General features: G+C 55.1%; 1 protein-coding gene across 1 annotated transcript in view; it reads right to left on the minus strand.

The window, feature by feature from the left end:
• Nucleotides 1-3125: 3125 nt before the first annotated feature.
• Nucleotides 3126-15622, minus strand: part of ACVRL1 (activin A receptor type II-like 1) — a 14684-nt gene continuing 2187 nt past the window's right edge. Inside the window, exons 2-10 of the mRNA XM_008566134.1 lie at nt 12561-12629; nt 11738-11989; nt 11332-11543; nt 11031-11130; nt 10529-10675; nt 10012-10287; nt 9240-9437; nt 6626-6756; nt 3126-5477 (exon numbers count right to left, since the gene is read on the minus strand). Of these exons, the coding sequence (XP_008564356.1) occupies nt 5343-5477; nt 6626-6756; nt 9240-9437; nt 10012-10287; nt 10529-10675; nt 11031-11130; nt 11332-11543; nt 11738-11989; nt 12561-12624 (1515 nt within the window). The 5' untranslated portion in view covers nt 12625-12629 and the 3' untranslated portion in view covers nt 3126-5342. The remainder of the gene's footprint in view (nt 5478-6625; nt 6757-9239; nt 9438-10011; nt 10288-10528; nt 10676-11030; nt 11131-11331; nt 11544-11737; nt 11990-12560; nt 12630-15622) is intronic.

Here is a 15622-nt window from a genome sequence, read left to right on the forward strand (position 1 = left end):
CTCACAGGCTCTTTGCTGTGGCATCTGATGAAGCCTTTGATCTACACAAGAAGATAGCACACCAGACAGGCTCCAAGGCCAGAGGGTCTGCAGGATGGGGCCCCTTGTCAGGCCCCGGCCCTGACCTTCTGTGAACAAGGATAGGTCACCAAACAGCTCAAGATATAAGGATATGAGGAGAACTGTCTGCCCCTAATCTCCACCAATCCCCTCCTTTCCAGGTAAGCAGAGGCCAAGTGACCTGCTGAGGTCACAGACAACTTAGTGACAGTCATCCCAACTGGCCCTTCTAGTGCATTTGCCTCTGGGCCCTCAGAGGCTGGTGCCTGTGTCTGGCATCCAAGTCTGAGACAATTAGGTGCTTGGCACAGACTTCGAAAGGAAGGGGAGTAGGGGGTTCTAGCACCGAACGACCAGGTGCTTTAAAAATACTGATCATCAGACTAGAATTCTGATCTTATATGCATCTCCTAGGAGAGGGACAGACTGAGGGTCAGTTGTCCCAGGAGGCAAAGATCAAATCTTAGTGCTGAAAATAAATGCCCATGAGGAATATTTGGGCCAAGCAAGGTTTCATGCATGGATGGCTGAGAAGAACAGGTTTATCTATCTAGACATCTTTCTTCAAACTGGCAGAAGACTGAATAGAGAGTACAGGAACTGGCTGTTCTCCTGATAGGAGAGGTAGGAAAGGTTTGTGCAGAAAGATGGCCCACCTAACTTCCCGTCCTTCCTTCTGCCTATCAGTTGCCACTGAGCAACCAGACTCTGCTTTTGACGATGGTGGTAATGAAGGTAATTCCAGTGTGCCTCTTGCCCTGTCCCCGTGTCTCCTGGACAGCCCCACTCTCCCCCCGCCTCACCATTTGCTCCTGCAGTTGGGGATGTAGGTCAGTAAGAGTGGGTGGGTGAGAAAGAACAGAGACTCATCCAGACATGACACCCACAGGGCAGCAGTGACAACACTTTAACCTGAAAACTGCCTGAAAATAGACTGTGTCTATGACATTATGCAAATCATATGCAAAGTCAAGAAGCCCTCTGTCTCTATTTCTAGCAAACTGGATGTGGCCCTGGTAGAAGCAGCTCGTTCCAAGAGTCGCCCACCCAGAATGACGACTGCGCAGCTAGCAAGAGCCCCAGCCCTGTGAGACTGGACTCAGGATTGCAGCCCCACTCCAGCCCCAAGGCCGGGCCTCCTAGGCTTGAGGACTCTGCCATCTCTTGGGCTGTTCATCATTAAGGATATGGAGGAGGCAGAGCACCCTCTTCAAAGGCTGGCATGAGGGGGGAAGGCTGAGGGAGGATGGTCCCTAGGAAGGTGGAGACAACTGTCCTTGAGGCCCTGGGTACCACGAAGCCTTGGAGGGAGGGGTGGTCGTCAGCATGAAGGCCAGCTTCACCCCTGCTTTGGCAGTATAGCACCCATCACCCCTCAGGGAGGGCCCTCACCACACAGATGGTCCTTCTCCTCTTTGTGTAGGTAGAGAAATTAGAGCCTGGAGTCCCCCAGGAAATCAGGCAAAGCTGCAAAGAAGCAAAGGGGAAGTAGGTTTTCTTCCTTCAGAAACAGGCAGGTTGGGCCGGCCCGTGGCTCACTCGGGAGAGTGTGGTGCTGATAACACCAAGGCCATGGGTTCGGATCCCATATAGGGATGGCCGGTTAGCTCACTGGCTGAGCGTGGTGCTGACAACACCAAGTCAAGGGTTAAGATCCCCTTACCGGTCATCTTTTTTAAAAAAAGAAAAAGAAAAAAAAGAAACAGGCAGGTTGGGCCGGCCCGTGGCTCACTCGGGAGAGTGTGGTGCTGATAACACCAAGGCCATGGGTTCGGATCCCATATAGGGATGGCCGGTTAGCTCACTGGCTGAGCGTGGTGCTGACAACACCAAGTCAAGGGTTAAGATCCCCTTACCGGTCATCTTTTTTAAAAAAAGAAAAAGAAAAAAAAGAAACAGGCAGGTTCCCTGAGGCTCTACTGGGAGGCGGGGGCTTGGACACAGGGGACTTCACAAGGACGCTTCCAAGCCTGGAGAGCAGTGAGCCAACCCTCCTTTCCCAGATCCCTCCCGGCCTTCCCATAACTCCTTCTCTGCAATGTTCCAACTGCCCTTCTCCCCACTCTCCAACCACAGTGTGGACATCGAGGTGAGGATGTAAAGACCAGGGCCTGGCAGGCACAGGGGGAGGGGCAAGGCTGCCCTTGCGGGTGCTAGAAGCGCCCCTGTTTCCACCCAGCTGGTCTGAGGCCCGGCGTCCGAATCCTCTGGGAAGGCACTGGCTGTCGTGGAGTCACTCCTAAACCCAGCGTAGGAGACTCCAGTATGCGGTAGACTTGGGGCTGCGGGAAGTAGCCGATGTCGCCCGCGGCAAAAGGAATTGGGTACCTTCCCTGTGTCTCCCTAAGAGGGCGTCCAATACAGAGGCACAGATTTCCTAGGCTGGGCAGTCCCTCCGGCAAGGCCCCTCCCAGCTCCTTTCAGTACCTGCCACCCCTTGGCATGTCCCCGCCCCCAATTTCCCGCTGGGGGGTGTTGGTGGGAAGAGGGGGGTGGGGTGTTTTCTGAGCCCAAGATGCCAAGGCGGGTACCCGGAGACGGGGATCTTCACGTTCTGGGGATGCGAACTGACTCCAGGCAAGGGGGGGACCCCATTGAGGAGGGAATTGAGAACAGGGAATTGAGGGCGGGTCCAAGCTGCCGCTGAGCGAGGACTCCGAAAGCTCCTTGCTAGGTGTGGTGTTCGGGGGGGACAGTCCCTACACATAGACGGCCGGCTGAGCGCACGCACGCACGCAGGCGTCCGGGGCGGGGTAGGAGGTCCCCGCCCTGCCGGGAAAGGCCCCGGCCCGACGTGAGGGAGGGAGGCGGCCGCTGGGCAGCCGTGGGCCAGCAGAGGGCGACGTGCAGGGCGCGGCGATCAGGCCGCTCCCAATTCCGAGGGGACCGAGATTTGGGGCTCCGCTAAACGCGGGGCGCAGGGTTGTGCGGGAACTGTGACCTGTGTAAGGACAAAGCGGGGCATGTATTCTGGGCCTGTCTCCTTATCCGTCCCCTCCAGTGCCATCTGGACCTCTGAGATGGGCCACTGCAGAGGCAACAGCCTGGAAAGTCTCTGCAGGAGCTCGGGATTAAACCAGTGTTTATTGAGGACTACTATGTGCTAGGCACGTTCTAAGTGCTCCCACAGACGGTATCTCCAGGTAAGAGAAGGGTCATTTCCACCCTGGAACACTTTCCTGCACTGAGACAGAAGCATTTGCAGATTGCTCACACCAGTGCCACCTCCTTCCCTCTCTGGCCGCTGGGCCCCCTTCTTTCAATCCTCTCCCTATCACTCCACCTCCTGCCTCAGACCTTCTCTTAGGGACTTCCCACCCTTTGGGGAGCTGCTGCCTTTGGTTTCTGGCTGTGGAGCCTCAGGAGCAGTTTGCCCTCAAATCCAGTAGAGAAAAAAATCCTTCAGGAGGGAGACTGATTCCCAGGCCGGGTGAGTTCCAGTGACCAGAGGACGTACAAATTCTGCCCCAAAGATCTGGGAACTCAGCTGGTCCATTTAGCTTTCTGTTTTTACCCAGTTTCACTTCCTGGTTCTCCTCTGGGCCTTGCACAATCCTGGGAGACAGGCCTGGGAAAGTGCCACAGTGAGGACGGTGGAAGACACATACAAAGAGCCTGCCTGGGGAGATTGTGCTGTGTCATTTACAGCAGGAGGGGGAGATGGGAACTTCTTTACTGCCCTGCCCCAAGGCCTGAGCACTGCTAGGATAGACTTTCCCAAGCTTGGGGCTGTTCTTGTCCCTGGCCTGAGCCACACCCATCCTTACCCACCCCCACTCGCTTCTTTACACCCCCTCAAACTCTGCCTCTAGCCCACCTCCTTCCAGCCCATCTGCCCATCCAGGGTCCAGGGTAACCTGCTCAGTACATGGATATACACCCTTGACATTTCCAAATGCCAAGCCTTCGATGTGCTTCTCAGCCACTGAGTTCTCCTGAGATGTACTCTGAGGCTTCACCAAGGGTGTGGGCCTGGGCCGGGGTCAGTGGGGAGCAGGAACCTGGGTGCTGAAGACTTCTTGTATGGAACTAAACTTCTTTTGAGGCTTGGAGGCCCGAAAGGAAGCTGCCCCTCAACCCCAGGACAGAGAAGACTAAGCCACAGAGGAGGGAGGGGCGGTTTGTTGGCCACAAGGCCCAGCGCTATCTGAGCCCAATGTTGGCCTCTGGTATGGTTTAAGGCAAGAACTGGAGCTTGCAGAATTAGACTAGAAGGTGCTCCAGAAACTCCTGGACTCAAAAGTTATTTTCAACCCCCATCTCAAGGCAAATTGCCAGGGGCTGGGGCATAAGGAGTACATGAGACTGATGCACTTAGCTCTGATGTAGGCTGAAATTTCAAAGAAAATTAGAGGGGAAAAAGCCTCAAAGGACATAAGGCCCAAATCTTTCAATATGTAGATGAAGAAACAAAGTGCTGAGATACTGAAGGCCCTGCTTTTGTCAGGTAGAGCAAGCACCCAGGATCATACCTGGGTCTCTGACTCCCACCAAAGCCTTCCCCCTGTTGTGCTTGGCCTTGACATTCTCTCAATTATTCTGAAAGCCCTGGGCCTTACGCATCCCACCTGCCACCTCTCCACTGGCCTATAATCCTACCACACCCTCAACAGGACCCCTTCGGTTTTTAAGTCCTAATAAGTCAGCTGGGATAATGGGGGTCAGGGGGCAGGGTCAGACTCCAGCTCTCCCAGGCAGCTGGCATTCAATAGCCAGTGTTTTGTCAGGGAGACAGAAAGCCCAAGGTGTCGTGGAGTTGAGATACAAACCCACAGAGAGAAATTGATGGGCCCTGGGTATCTGGGATTTGTGCCAGAGGCTGAGACCTGGCAGGGCAGTGTGTCTGCTGAAGGCTGGACAGGGCCCCATGCCACCCTGGCAGCTCTGGTGGGGCAGTGGGGTTGACCAAGGGCAGGGGGTAAAGAGCAGGCCCAGGCTCTGGGGTTGGGACTGGGATTCCCTGGCTTGGCCACCCTGGCTCTGGAGCCTCTTTTGCTTCCTGTCCTGGGGGTGGTAGGGGGTGCACCCTGCTGGCATGGGGGTGGGGTGAGAGCCAGGCGTCAGGGAGCCTGTCGCTTTGAGCAGGCCAGACGGCGGGGGATCGGATTTCAGCCCAGCTGTATTTTTGGCTGGATGGGCTGGGGGCCGAGCTGGGCAGGCGCAGCTGCCCCATAGAGGGGCACCCCCTCCCAAGCACGCACACTCACATGACCTCTACCCAGATAGGCCACCATCCACCACCACCCCGCTCCACAGGCAGAGGGGAGTCAGGCGCCCCTTGGTTAGTGGATCACTTTGGGCTTCTCTGGACAGTTGCTGAGTTTCTGTAGTGTCTTCTTGATCCGCAGCGCAGTGAGGCGGGCTGAGGGGTTGGGGTACCAGCACTCCCGCATCATCTGAGCCAGGCCTGAGAGGAGCTAGGGGCCGGAAGAGAGAGGCAGAGAAGAGGAAGGAAGGGCAGGGGCCAAGGAAGGTGGAAAGGAGGAGTGCAGGATGAGGGACCAGTAACGAGAGAAAGGACGAGAAGGAGATGAGAGTGTTGGAAAAGAGAGCAAAAGGAATGATAAAAAATGGAAGAGGAAGAGAGTGGAGTGAGATAGTGGATGGACAAAGGCAGGCAGGACAGAAATAGGATGAGAACTCAGATCTTCAGGGGCACTCAGCTCCCCTTGGTGAGTAGTGTCTGTGGAACTCCCTACCCCCACCTCCACTCCCCCAGGATCCCCAGGAAAGTCCACTCTGCAAGCCTTGGGGCTCCTGCATTCCCATCTGCAGCCTGAGATCCCAGTGCAGAGGGCAGTGTCTCCCAGCCCTTCCACCAACCATGGCTGGGCCCAGTGGAAAGTGGAAATGTGGGTGGTGGGTGCTGCCCTAAAAATGCATGTGTCCAGGGAGGAACCCATCCCAAGAAACTCAGTGGTCCTAGAATGAGCCAGACTCTTCTCTGGTTGCAGAGTGAGTGTTTGTGTGTGCACAGGAATGCATATATGTGGCTTTTTGCAGCTATGTATATTGTACAGAAATGTATGTGTCAAATGTGTGTGTACATGTGTACAAGTGTTCATTCTTTCAGTAAATATTTGTTGAGCACCTATTGTGTGCCAGGCTCTGTGACAGGTAACAGGGGTATAAGGGTTAGCAAAAGAGACATGCTTTTTGTCCTCATGGGGCCAACAGTCTGACATAAATGTTCCATGTGTGTGTATCTGTGAGTACAGGTTTAGAAACAAATGCATGCTTTTATGTGTTTATATACACGTGTGCATGTCTCCCTATAAGTATGTGGAGTGTTTTGAGGACAAATAATAACAACAAAAACTCCATCGCAAGCCTCTAACTTTTCACAGGCAAGGTAAAGGGTTTTTGAAAACCCAGAATGACCAGAGGGTCCTGTGGGGGGCACAGGCCAGGGATGTGGGAGGGAGTACCCAGGGAGGGGCCCTCCCCCAGGACACCCAGAATCTACGCAAGGTGAAGTATAGGCCTCAGACACAAGCCCCTGTGCCCAGAAGTCCCAGCTGTGAGCCACCACCCCGTGCCATCCCAGCCGCAGCTGAGGCCTCACCGGGTCTGCAGCCAGCCGGTTGGGGATGGTAGGTGTCTGCTGGTCAACACACACCACCTTCTTCATGTCCTCAAAGCTGGGGTCATTGGGCACCACATCATAGAAGGGTGGCCTGTAGTCCTCCACAATGCCTGGAGATGGAGGGTGGACGGGACAATCACTCCAGACCCCAAGGAGGCCCAATACCCGCCAAAGGAGAGCCCCACCCAACCTCTGTCCCAGGGGCCAGGAAACCAGCTGCCTCGCTGTGCTGCCCCTGAGAGTACACTATTATGTAATAAATATATTTATAACTAATAATAATTACTGCCGTTTTTTCACACTTCCCATGCACCAGGCATTGTACTGTGAACACTTTACGTGCATTGTCCTGTTAGTCCTCATAACAGCCCTATCAGCTGGGTACTATTATTACCCCCACTTTATAAACAAAGAAACTGATGCTTAGGGAAGTTGAGCCCTAGATCACCAGCTAGTGATGGCGGAGTTAAGACTCACACCCATCTCCTTGGATTCCAAGGCCAGACCTTGTTCCAGTCTCTGTACAGCTGCCTTCCACCCAGGCCCACATACTGCTTCCAGGCCCTGACTATCACAGTCATCTGATAATAATGACACCTAATGTTTTCTGAGCACTTATTATGTGCCAGGAATTGTCCTAAGTGCTCTGCATTAAATCCTCACAGCAGCCCTATGACATAAGTAACACTATTAGCTCCACTTTATAAGCCAGAGAGTTTAAGAAAATTGTCTAAGATTAACAGGTAGTAAGTGACAGCTAGAATTTAAGTCCACAAAGTCTAACACTAAACCTGTGCTCTTGACCTACAAGCTACACTTAAGGGAGGTTGGCTGGTTGATTGCTGGATGAGGATTGGAACAAGGACAAGGAGGGGCAGAAAACACCTCTCCTAAGAAAAAGGGATTTTTACCTGGGTCCAAATAACATCCACCCACTGTCAAGGATGGCACAGGCCTCCACTGACTCCCACAGCCAGTAGCACCCTCCTCCCTAGGTTATCCCAAGTGCCCAGCCCTCAGTAGGAGTTTTCTGAAAACAGTGCCCATGGAGCTGCAGACAGCCCCATGCCCTGTCCTGCTTCCTGGCCTGAGGCTGGGGGCCATGGCCATACAGGCCACAACCTCAGCAGCGCCTTCACCAGCTGTTCTCCCCATGGCTGGCTTCCAGGCCGGCCCCTGTGCCGCTCGCGCCCTAATCAGTGCTGCACAGAGGCCTGAGCGTGTCTAATGGGCCTTTAATCAGTGCCGGGGCTGACACCAGATTACAGTGTTTATAATGCGCCGAGAATCTGTGTGGGGCTGACGAAGCTTCCCCCTCCGCCCCAGGAGCCTGCAGGCAGCCTCCTTCCCAGCCCTTCCTTTTCTGCCTGCAGCCTGGTCCAAGGGGCCTTAGCTTCTTCCTGATGTCCCCTTCCCCGAACCCCAGACTCCTAAATAGAGCCCACACTGGTAGTCATGCTCAGAGTCTCAAGGAATCTGAGACCCTCAAGAGTCTCCCAGAGAGACTAGAGGCACCTCAGCCTCTGCTGTCAGTCATTGAGGGTAAATTAAGTCTGGCATGGGGCTGGCTCCTGGTAGATGCTCAGGGAATGAGAATGTCCTTGTTCCCAAGGAGCAGGGCTCCAATCATATCCTGATTATCTCTAACCTGTCAGGACCCCTGGCAGCCCCTCATCATGGGCAGCAATCGCAAGGGCTGACATTCCTCCCACCTGTCCACCTGTCCTCTGTCCACATGAGGGCTGAGAAGGTGTAGACCACAGGGCAGATCCCTCTACCTGCTCCCAGCCCCTCCAAATCGGAGTCCCCTGTGGCAACGCACAGTTATAATGAGGCAGCAATAAACAGGAAGTGCAGGCACTATTATACCCTGCATTTTTGTGGATGAGGAAATCAAGGACCAGAGAAGCTGAAGTGGGCATAGTGATAAAGAACACTAGCCCCAGAACCAGATTGCCTGGTTTCAGACTCTGATGCTGCCTCTAGCCAGCTGCAATCCTGTGCCTCAGTCTCCTCATCTGTAAAATGGGGACAATACTAGGTCAAGCACTCATTCTAACAACAATGGCCACCAATAATTAGCTCTAGATAATGTTCTAAATACTTTACTTGGATTACCTCAACAACTACAAGCTATTTTTATTCTCATTTAACAAATAAGAAACCTGGGGCATAGAAAGGTTAAGCAGCCTGCCCTTGGTCATGGCAAAATCAGGAACTGAATACAGGCAATCTAATTCCAAGCCTATGCTGTTAACCACTACGCAATACCACCGCCCTGCCAATACAGGAGAACTAAATAAGATAATACATGTCTAGTATAAAGCATGTCATCTGGCCCATACTTAAGCTCAATAAATGTTAGCTGCTATTAATATTTCTATTATTATCACTTACCCAAGATTACAACCAGACTCACAGACTCAAATGAACCTTAAAAGGTCACTCAGCTGACCCAGCTGGTGTGTGGCGGTGAAGGGATGCCAGGTCTGGCCACAAGCACCTCTGGCCATGGGCACCAGCCATGGCAGGAAGCCCCTATTTCCACCTGCCCTGTTCTCCTTCCCCTGCCCTGTGCAGGATGGGCCCTTACCATTGACAATGGTCCTGCGAGCAATCTCCCACAGCACCAGGCCAAAAGCCCAGATGTCGGTCCACTTGTAGGACTCAAAGCAGTCTGTGCGGATCTGCTCATCCAACACCTCTGGCGCCATGTACCGCTTGGTACCCACTCTCGGGTTGTTGCCGATGTCCAGGTAATCACTACCCTGGGAGTGCATCACAGCCAGGCCTGTGGGCACAAGGCCTGTCACTCCTGCCACTTGCCCGAGCCCATAGCCAGGGGGCCCCTGAAGGCTGGAGTCCAGGAAGCAGGCAAGACACAGATGGAAAGAGAAGGTAGGACACAGAGGAGCAGGCAAATGCAGAGCTGCCCTGAGGTGGGCTGGAAGGCAGTGGCCACAGAGGCCAACTGTCTCAGTTACCCTTTGTTTGAACAGCACTCTCTAGGTTCCCAAGAACCCAGCGAGATGCGAGTAGGCAAGCAGACATGACTGTGCCCATTTCACAGAGCAGAACCTGGGGGGGCAGGGGCGATGTAGTCCATGAAGCCAGGATGGGAACCCAGGTTCCTGGCTCCCTGCCCCTTTTCTCGCAACTGCTGGAGCCAGGATGGTGTGATAGGAGTCTGAGCTTGAGAAGGGTGCTAAGAGAACTTGTGGAGCTCGTGTGCAGGTGAAATGAGACAGCACACATCCCTAAGTTGTAAAGCGCCAGTCACCGCGACGCCCACCAGCCGGCAAAGGAGCGCGCGAACGCGAACCCCGCCCACCGGCGAAGGCCCGCCCCTGCCCCGCCCGGCTCACCCAGGTCGGCGATGCAGCACTGTAGGTTGCTCTTGACCAGCACGTTGCGGCTCTTGAGGTCGCGGTGGGCGATGGCCGGTTTGCCCTGCGTGCCGAAGATCTCCACGTGCAGGTGCGCCAGGCCGCAGGCCGCGGACACAGCTAGCCTCAGGGCCAGCTGGGGCTCCAGCGTCTGCCTCTGCAGAAAGTCATAGAGCGAGCCGTGCTCATGGTAGTGCGTGATGAGCCACAACTGCGTGCTCGAGTTGCGGGAGGTCATGTCCGAGGCGATGAAGCCTGTGCGCAGATAGTCGGGCGACTCAGCCAAGGGGCTGGGGATGAGGGAGGCTGGACTTGTCCGGGTCAGGGTCAGGGTCAGGGTCAGGCAAGGCTGGGGGTGGGGTGGGGCTTAGCTGGAGTCAGAGGTTGGGGTTGAAGGTGGGCTGGAGGTTAGGTCATGTCGGGAGGTCTGTGGACTTCAGTCCTAAGGGCAGGGGGATGAGAGTCCCAGCCCTGGCATGGTGTTCCCACCCCTTGCCTAGGATGTTGTCATGTCTGAGCAACACTGTGTTGTAGATCTCGGTCTCCCGGAACCAGGACTGTTCATCCCTCGAGGAGAAGATCTTGACGGCCACACTCTCACCGTGCCACAAGCCCCGCCACACCTCACCATAGCGGCCTTTTCCTGATCCGATAGCCAGAGGTGAGGGCAAGGGTCACACACTGGGCACACACAGCCCGGGAAGAGCCCCCGTCCCCATTTTGATGCTGTGCTGACGCCACCTGCAGAACCTCTGACCTTTATGCTTCACTTGATCCAGACCCATACCCAGCTGCAGGCCACCCCGACTGCCTCTTTTTTCACCCAACTCCTGGAAGAACCTAGCCCTGGCCTATCTCCAGCCCACTCCGTGCCCAGCAGAATTCCCATTCTGACCCAGGCCTGGCCCCACCTATGACTCCAAAGCCAAGATCTCCCTCACCACTCCAGGCTCCTGGGAACCCTTGGTCCCTATGCCCTGTGCTCACCCACTACTCACCCACACACTCCACCAGGGTGACCTGCCGTGCCACTGTCCTCTGCACCAGGAAGGGGAGCCCTGAGCCACTGCCTGTGGTGCAGTCACTGTCCAGGAGGTCCTGGGGGTACCAAAAGGCCACTGAGAGGTTGCCCCCACCAGCCCCTTCTCTGTCCTCAGCCTGGGTTCTGCTGCTGTGTCACTGCATGCTCCTCACTCGCTCAGCTCCCTGCTGCTCACATCTCTGGGTGACCCCCTCTGATTCTGTGGCTCTTGTGTACCCACCCCCCACCCTGGATCCCAGGTTGCCCCAGGCCCATACCCCCAGCATGCTGTCCCCTTGCTCGGATGCCTTCAGGATGAGGCTGGACTCGCCCAGCTCGCTGTGCAGGCCCCGCTGCTTCTCCTGCCTCCGCCGGACATGCCACAGGCCCAGGGCACCCAGAGCCACCAGGGCCAGCAAGGCCAGCACAGGGCCCAGGATCAGAGGCAGCTGGCCATCTACTCGCGGCTGCTCCGAAGGAGTTTGGGTGGCTGGGGGAGGGGGACACTGAGGCCCAGTTTCTGCCAGGCCAGCTCCCCCCACCTTGGGCCAGACCACTCTGCCAGTCAGACCCCAGGGTCCTGCCTCCCACTCACCTCCCTTACTGGTCAGAGCATGAGAGGAAAGAGGGCAGGAGGGCAGGGTCCGAGAAGATGGGGAGGGGTTGTTGGGGCAGGGGACGTACCCTCCAGGACAAGGGACACGTTGTGGTTGCACAGCGGGCTATAGCAGCAGTAGTGGTTGACAAACTCAGTGGGGCGTCCCCTGCAGAGTTCCTGGTGCATGTTCCCACAGCCCCGATGTTCCTGGGGGTGGCTGCCCTCCTCCCGCACTAGCACTACTGTGCACCAGGCCCCCTGGCAGGTAGGCCCCCTGCAATGTGGGCTTTCACATGTGCAGGTTACCAGCGGGCCCCGAGAGGGCTTGAAGGGGTTGCCTGGGAGACACACCAGAAGCCCAGTCACTCTGGGCCCAGCTCCCCCAGGCTGAGCCCAACACCCGTTTCTGTCCCACATCCCCCCTCCTCTTCTGACCCCTCAACCCCCTCTAGGCCTTGCTCCCTTACTCCCCTCCTCAGGCCATCCTTCCCTTAGAGCCTTACCCCCAGCAAGGGCTGGCTTGCTGTCTCCTCTGAGATCCAAGGACCTTCCCTCCCAGTTCCAGGCCTGGCCCTGGCCCCCAGCCTCAGCCCTGAGGGCTCTCCCAGGCCTTCCTTGCCAACACCCCCACTCCCTTCACCCCAGTTCTAGGTCCCCACCTTGGAGCCTGACAGAGCACCAGCCTGCAGGTTTGGATCAAGAGGACAACAAAAGAGGGGTGGGGGAGCTGGGAGCTCAGTCTAACTGAGCCTCTCTGTCCCCCACCCTCCAGCCCAGCTCCTAAGCCCTCTCTCTCCTCAGCTCCTCAAATTCAGCTCCAGCAAGAGCTGAGCTGAGCCCAGACAGCCCTTTCTCCAACCAGGCCCCTGTTCCCTAACTGTCCCCCCCCAACTCCCACCCCATACTCACCCTGGGTCAGGCCTAAGGCAATCAGCAGCATCAGAAGGCCCCTCCTGGGGGGGCCCAAGTTCATGGTGCCTGAAGAGAGGAGCAGGAGACAAGGTGCAGTAAGATCTGCAAAATGTGATGGCCTCAGGCTGTGGCTCTCTCCCACCCAGAGGAAATCACTAAGAGTTTTTGGGGGGAGAGGCAGGGAGGCCACCTCCCTGCTCCCTGCAATGGGCTTTGGGGCGGGGCCTGCAGGGGAAGTCCTGGTTCACTTCCCCATGGAAACCATCCTGTTGGGGTAAAGAGTGGAGAGCCATGTTTAAATGACTGAGAGCTTGGGGGACCCCAGCTCTGCACCCCTGCTGCTGAGCTCTGACTTGAGGCAGGCTGGGAAGGCCACAGAGGGTACAGGGCTGGGGAGGAAGGAATGTCTCTTCAGCAGCCCCCCCCCCCCCCCGCTAACCTTTCTGTCCTCTGCCTCTTGCCCACTGCCTCCCAGCATCCACGCGTGCCTACCCCCTTCCCAATGCCCCCACCCCCCAGCCCTGGCTGCCTCAAACATAAACAGGCTCCTGTCTTCACTTCCTGCCATTCAGGGTCCCGCCAAGCCAGGAACAGGAATCAAGATTGTTTAGATTGGGGTCTGGATAGAACAGGCAGGAGTCACGCACAGCAGGGAATTAAGGGCACATTCTCAGGACAGGCTGGAGGGGCTACATGGTCTGGAGGAGCCATGTGGGCTGAGAAACCCACATGACAGAACTCTAGGAGAATACTTTGGTGTTTTTTTTGTAAAGATGACCGGTAAGGGGATCTCAACCCTTGACTTGGTGTTGTCAGCACCACGCTCTCCCAAGCGAGCCACGGGCTGGCCCCAGGAGGATACTTTTTGAATCACAAAGTGCAGCTCCTTATTTTAGAGAAGAGAGGATTAAGGCTCAGACAGGGGAGGAGACTTGTCCAGGGTCACACAGGATTCAGTGGCAGTAGCAGGAGTACTGAACCCAGGTGTCCAGACTCCCAGTCCAGTGCTCTTTCCATTTGTCTCCCAATCCAGTGGTGGCAGCTTATGTCTGAACCCTCAGTGTTGTAACAATCATGAAAAGCTTGGACAGTGCCGTGTCATGCCAGGTGTAAAGGAACCTCTCTGCAACCTGACCAGAGTATAAGATGGCTTCTCTGAGCCATTCCCTGGCCCCCTTCTCGCTTCTTACTGTCCTGGGAAAGGATGAAGAGAGGGTAGTGACGTGGTAGGGGAAGTGAAACACGCTTAAACATTGAATGTTTGACCTTTCATGGCTGGCTGGGGTTGAACTTTTCCAGAAGTTTGGTGGAGAGTGTTAAGGGAAGTAATTCTGGTCTACGATAGTTCCCAGTCCAGGTTCCAAACCAACTAGTGCTTCAGAAGCCACCCACTCTTCATTTCTCAGAGATTTAGAACCAGAAGATATAGGTTGAGGCTGCAGCAAGAAGGACTGTGGTTAGACAGCCACAAGGACATTGTGAATGGTGGAGAGTGTGCAGGTGTGTGTCTGGGAACTGGATCTCCAGGCAGGGCAGCTAACATGAGGAAGGGAGTGTCCTTTGGCATAACATGGTGAGCCTGGCAGGGCTGAGCATATGACCACATAGGCTGCAGAAGATCCATGGTCTGAGAATGGTGCCAAATGAAGACCCAAGATGCTGAGGCTCTGAGGGCAGGATGGGTGGCAGGGTGGGGGGCTTCATGGGCCTCTCTGACTGGTGGCAGCTCTGGCCTTCCTGCCTGGGCTTCCTCTGCCCCAGAGGCCTGAGCTGGAGGAGGAAATGGAGCCCTGGGCTGCCGCAGCTGTGTTCCCAGCCTCTGCCTGACCTCCTGCCTCTTTCCCCTCCCAGCAGCTGGTGAGGACTCCGGCAAGCATCTGCAGTGGGCCCAGCGGCTGGATGAAGGGAGAGCCCTGGACAGCTGAATCTGCCCACTGGGGTATGGGCAGGAAGCCATCCTTGGTAGCCTTTGCTTGCCCAGAAAGCAACCGAGGAGAGAGTATGAGGCAGGGAGGAAAGAAATGGCTAACAATAAGGATAAAATCTGGCATCATTCTAGGATCCTCTACCCATGCTTCCACTTCTCAAACCATACCCCAGTCCACCTCTCACCTACTTCATTACACATCAGAATCACCTGAAGTGTGTGGTTAGAAATGCACATGCTCTGGTCTCACCCCCACTGTAGATTCTGATTCAGGCCATGTGGGACCAGCAAGAAACATGTATCTTTAAAAAGCTCCCCAGGGAATTTGGATCAGTTTTCATGGGCATTACACTTTGAGAAATGTGTCCTAAACAATGCTAAGACTGGTTCCTGTGCTTTCATTACACTGTGCGGGGCCCTGCGGGGTGAGTGAGAGGGGGATACAGAGGGAGGGGACTCTCACTCACACCCAGGGACCTTACCATCTCCTGGGGAAGAAGGCACAGCCAAGACTGAACACCAACACCAGGGACTTGGTGATGCTTCAGAGTGGGGGCAGCGATGGGGGCTTTTTTCTAGACATTACAGTGCAGGGAAGGGCCTAGCAATGTTTGCAAAACCCACCTCTGGTCTAATCCTGGGAATGTGATGGAGTAAAATTGGGACCATCCAATTTTTAACTGGGCCCAGTGTAGCTTTAAGGACAGGAGGGTGCTGGGTCCTGACCAGTCCAAACTCAGAGCTGGACCCCGTACGACTCGCCCTGAAATCTGACTGTAGCACAGACAGAGTCCTCGAGCTAACAGGATCCTTTCACTTCTAAGCAAAACTTCAGGAAGATCTCCTGCTGACAGAAGCATCACTGTTGGCCAGAAATCACAAATGTTAAACTAATTTCAAACATTGGCTTAACACTTTGAAATACTTAATAATGATAGTTAACCTTCTCTGAGTACTGATTATGTGCTACGTACAGAACTTTAACGATTTAGCTGATTTAATACTCACAACAATCAAGTGGGGAAACTGAGACTCAGTGATGTTAATGTTCACCAAGTGTGTCTTGACAGGCTTAAGTTGCTAGTAATAAATCCTTCTTTTGTCTTTTTTTTTTTTTTTTTTTTTTTTTGGG

Source organism: Galeopterus variegatus, unplaced genomic scaffold, assembly GCF_000696425.1.
Source record: "Galeopterus variegatus unplaced genomic scaffold, G_variegatus-3.0.2 Scaffold224, whole genome shotgun sequence".
Taxonomy (NCBI): domain Eukaryota; kingdom Metazoa; phylum Chordata; class Mammalia; order Dermoptera; family Cynocephalidae; genus Galeopterus; species Galeopterus variegatus.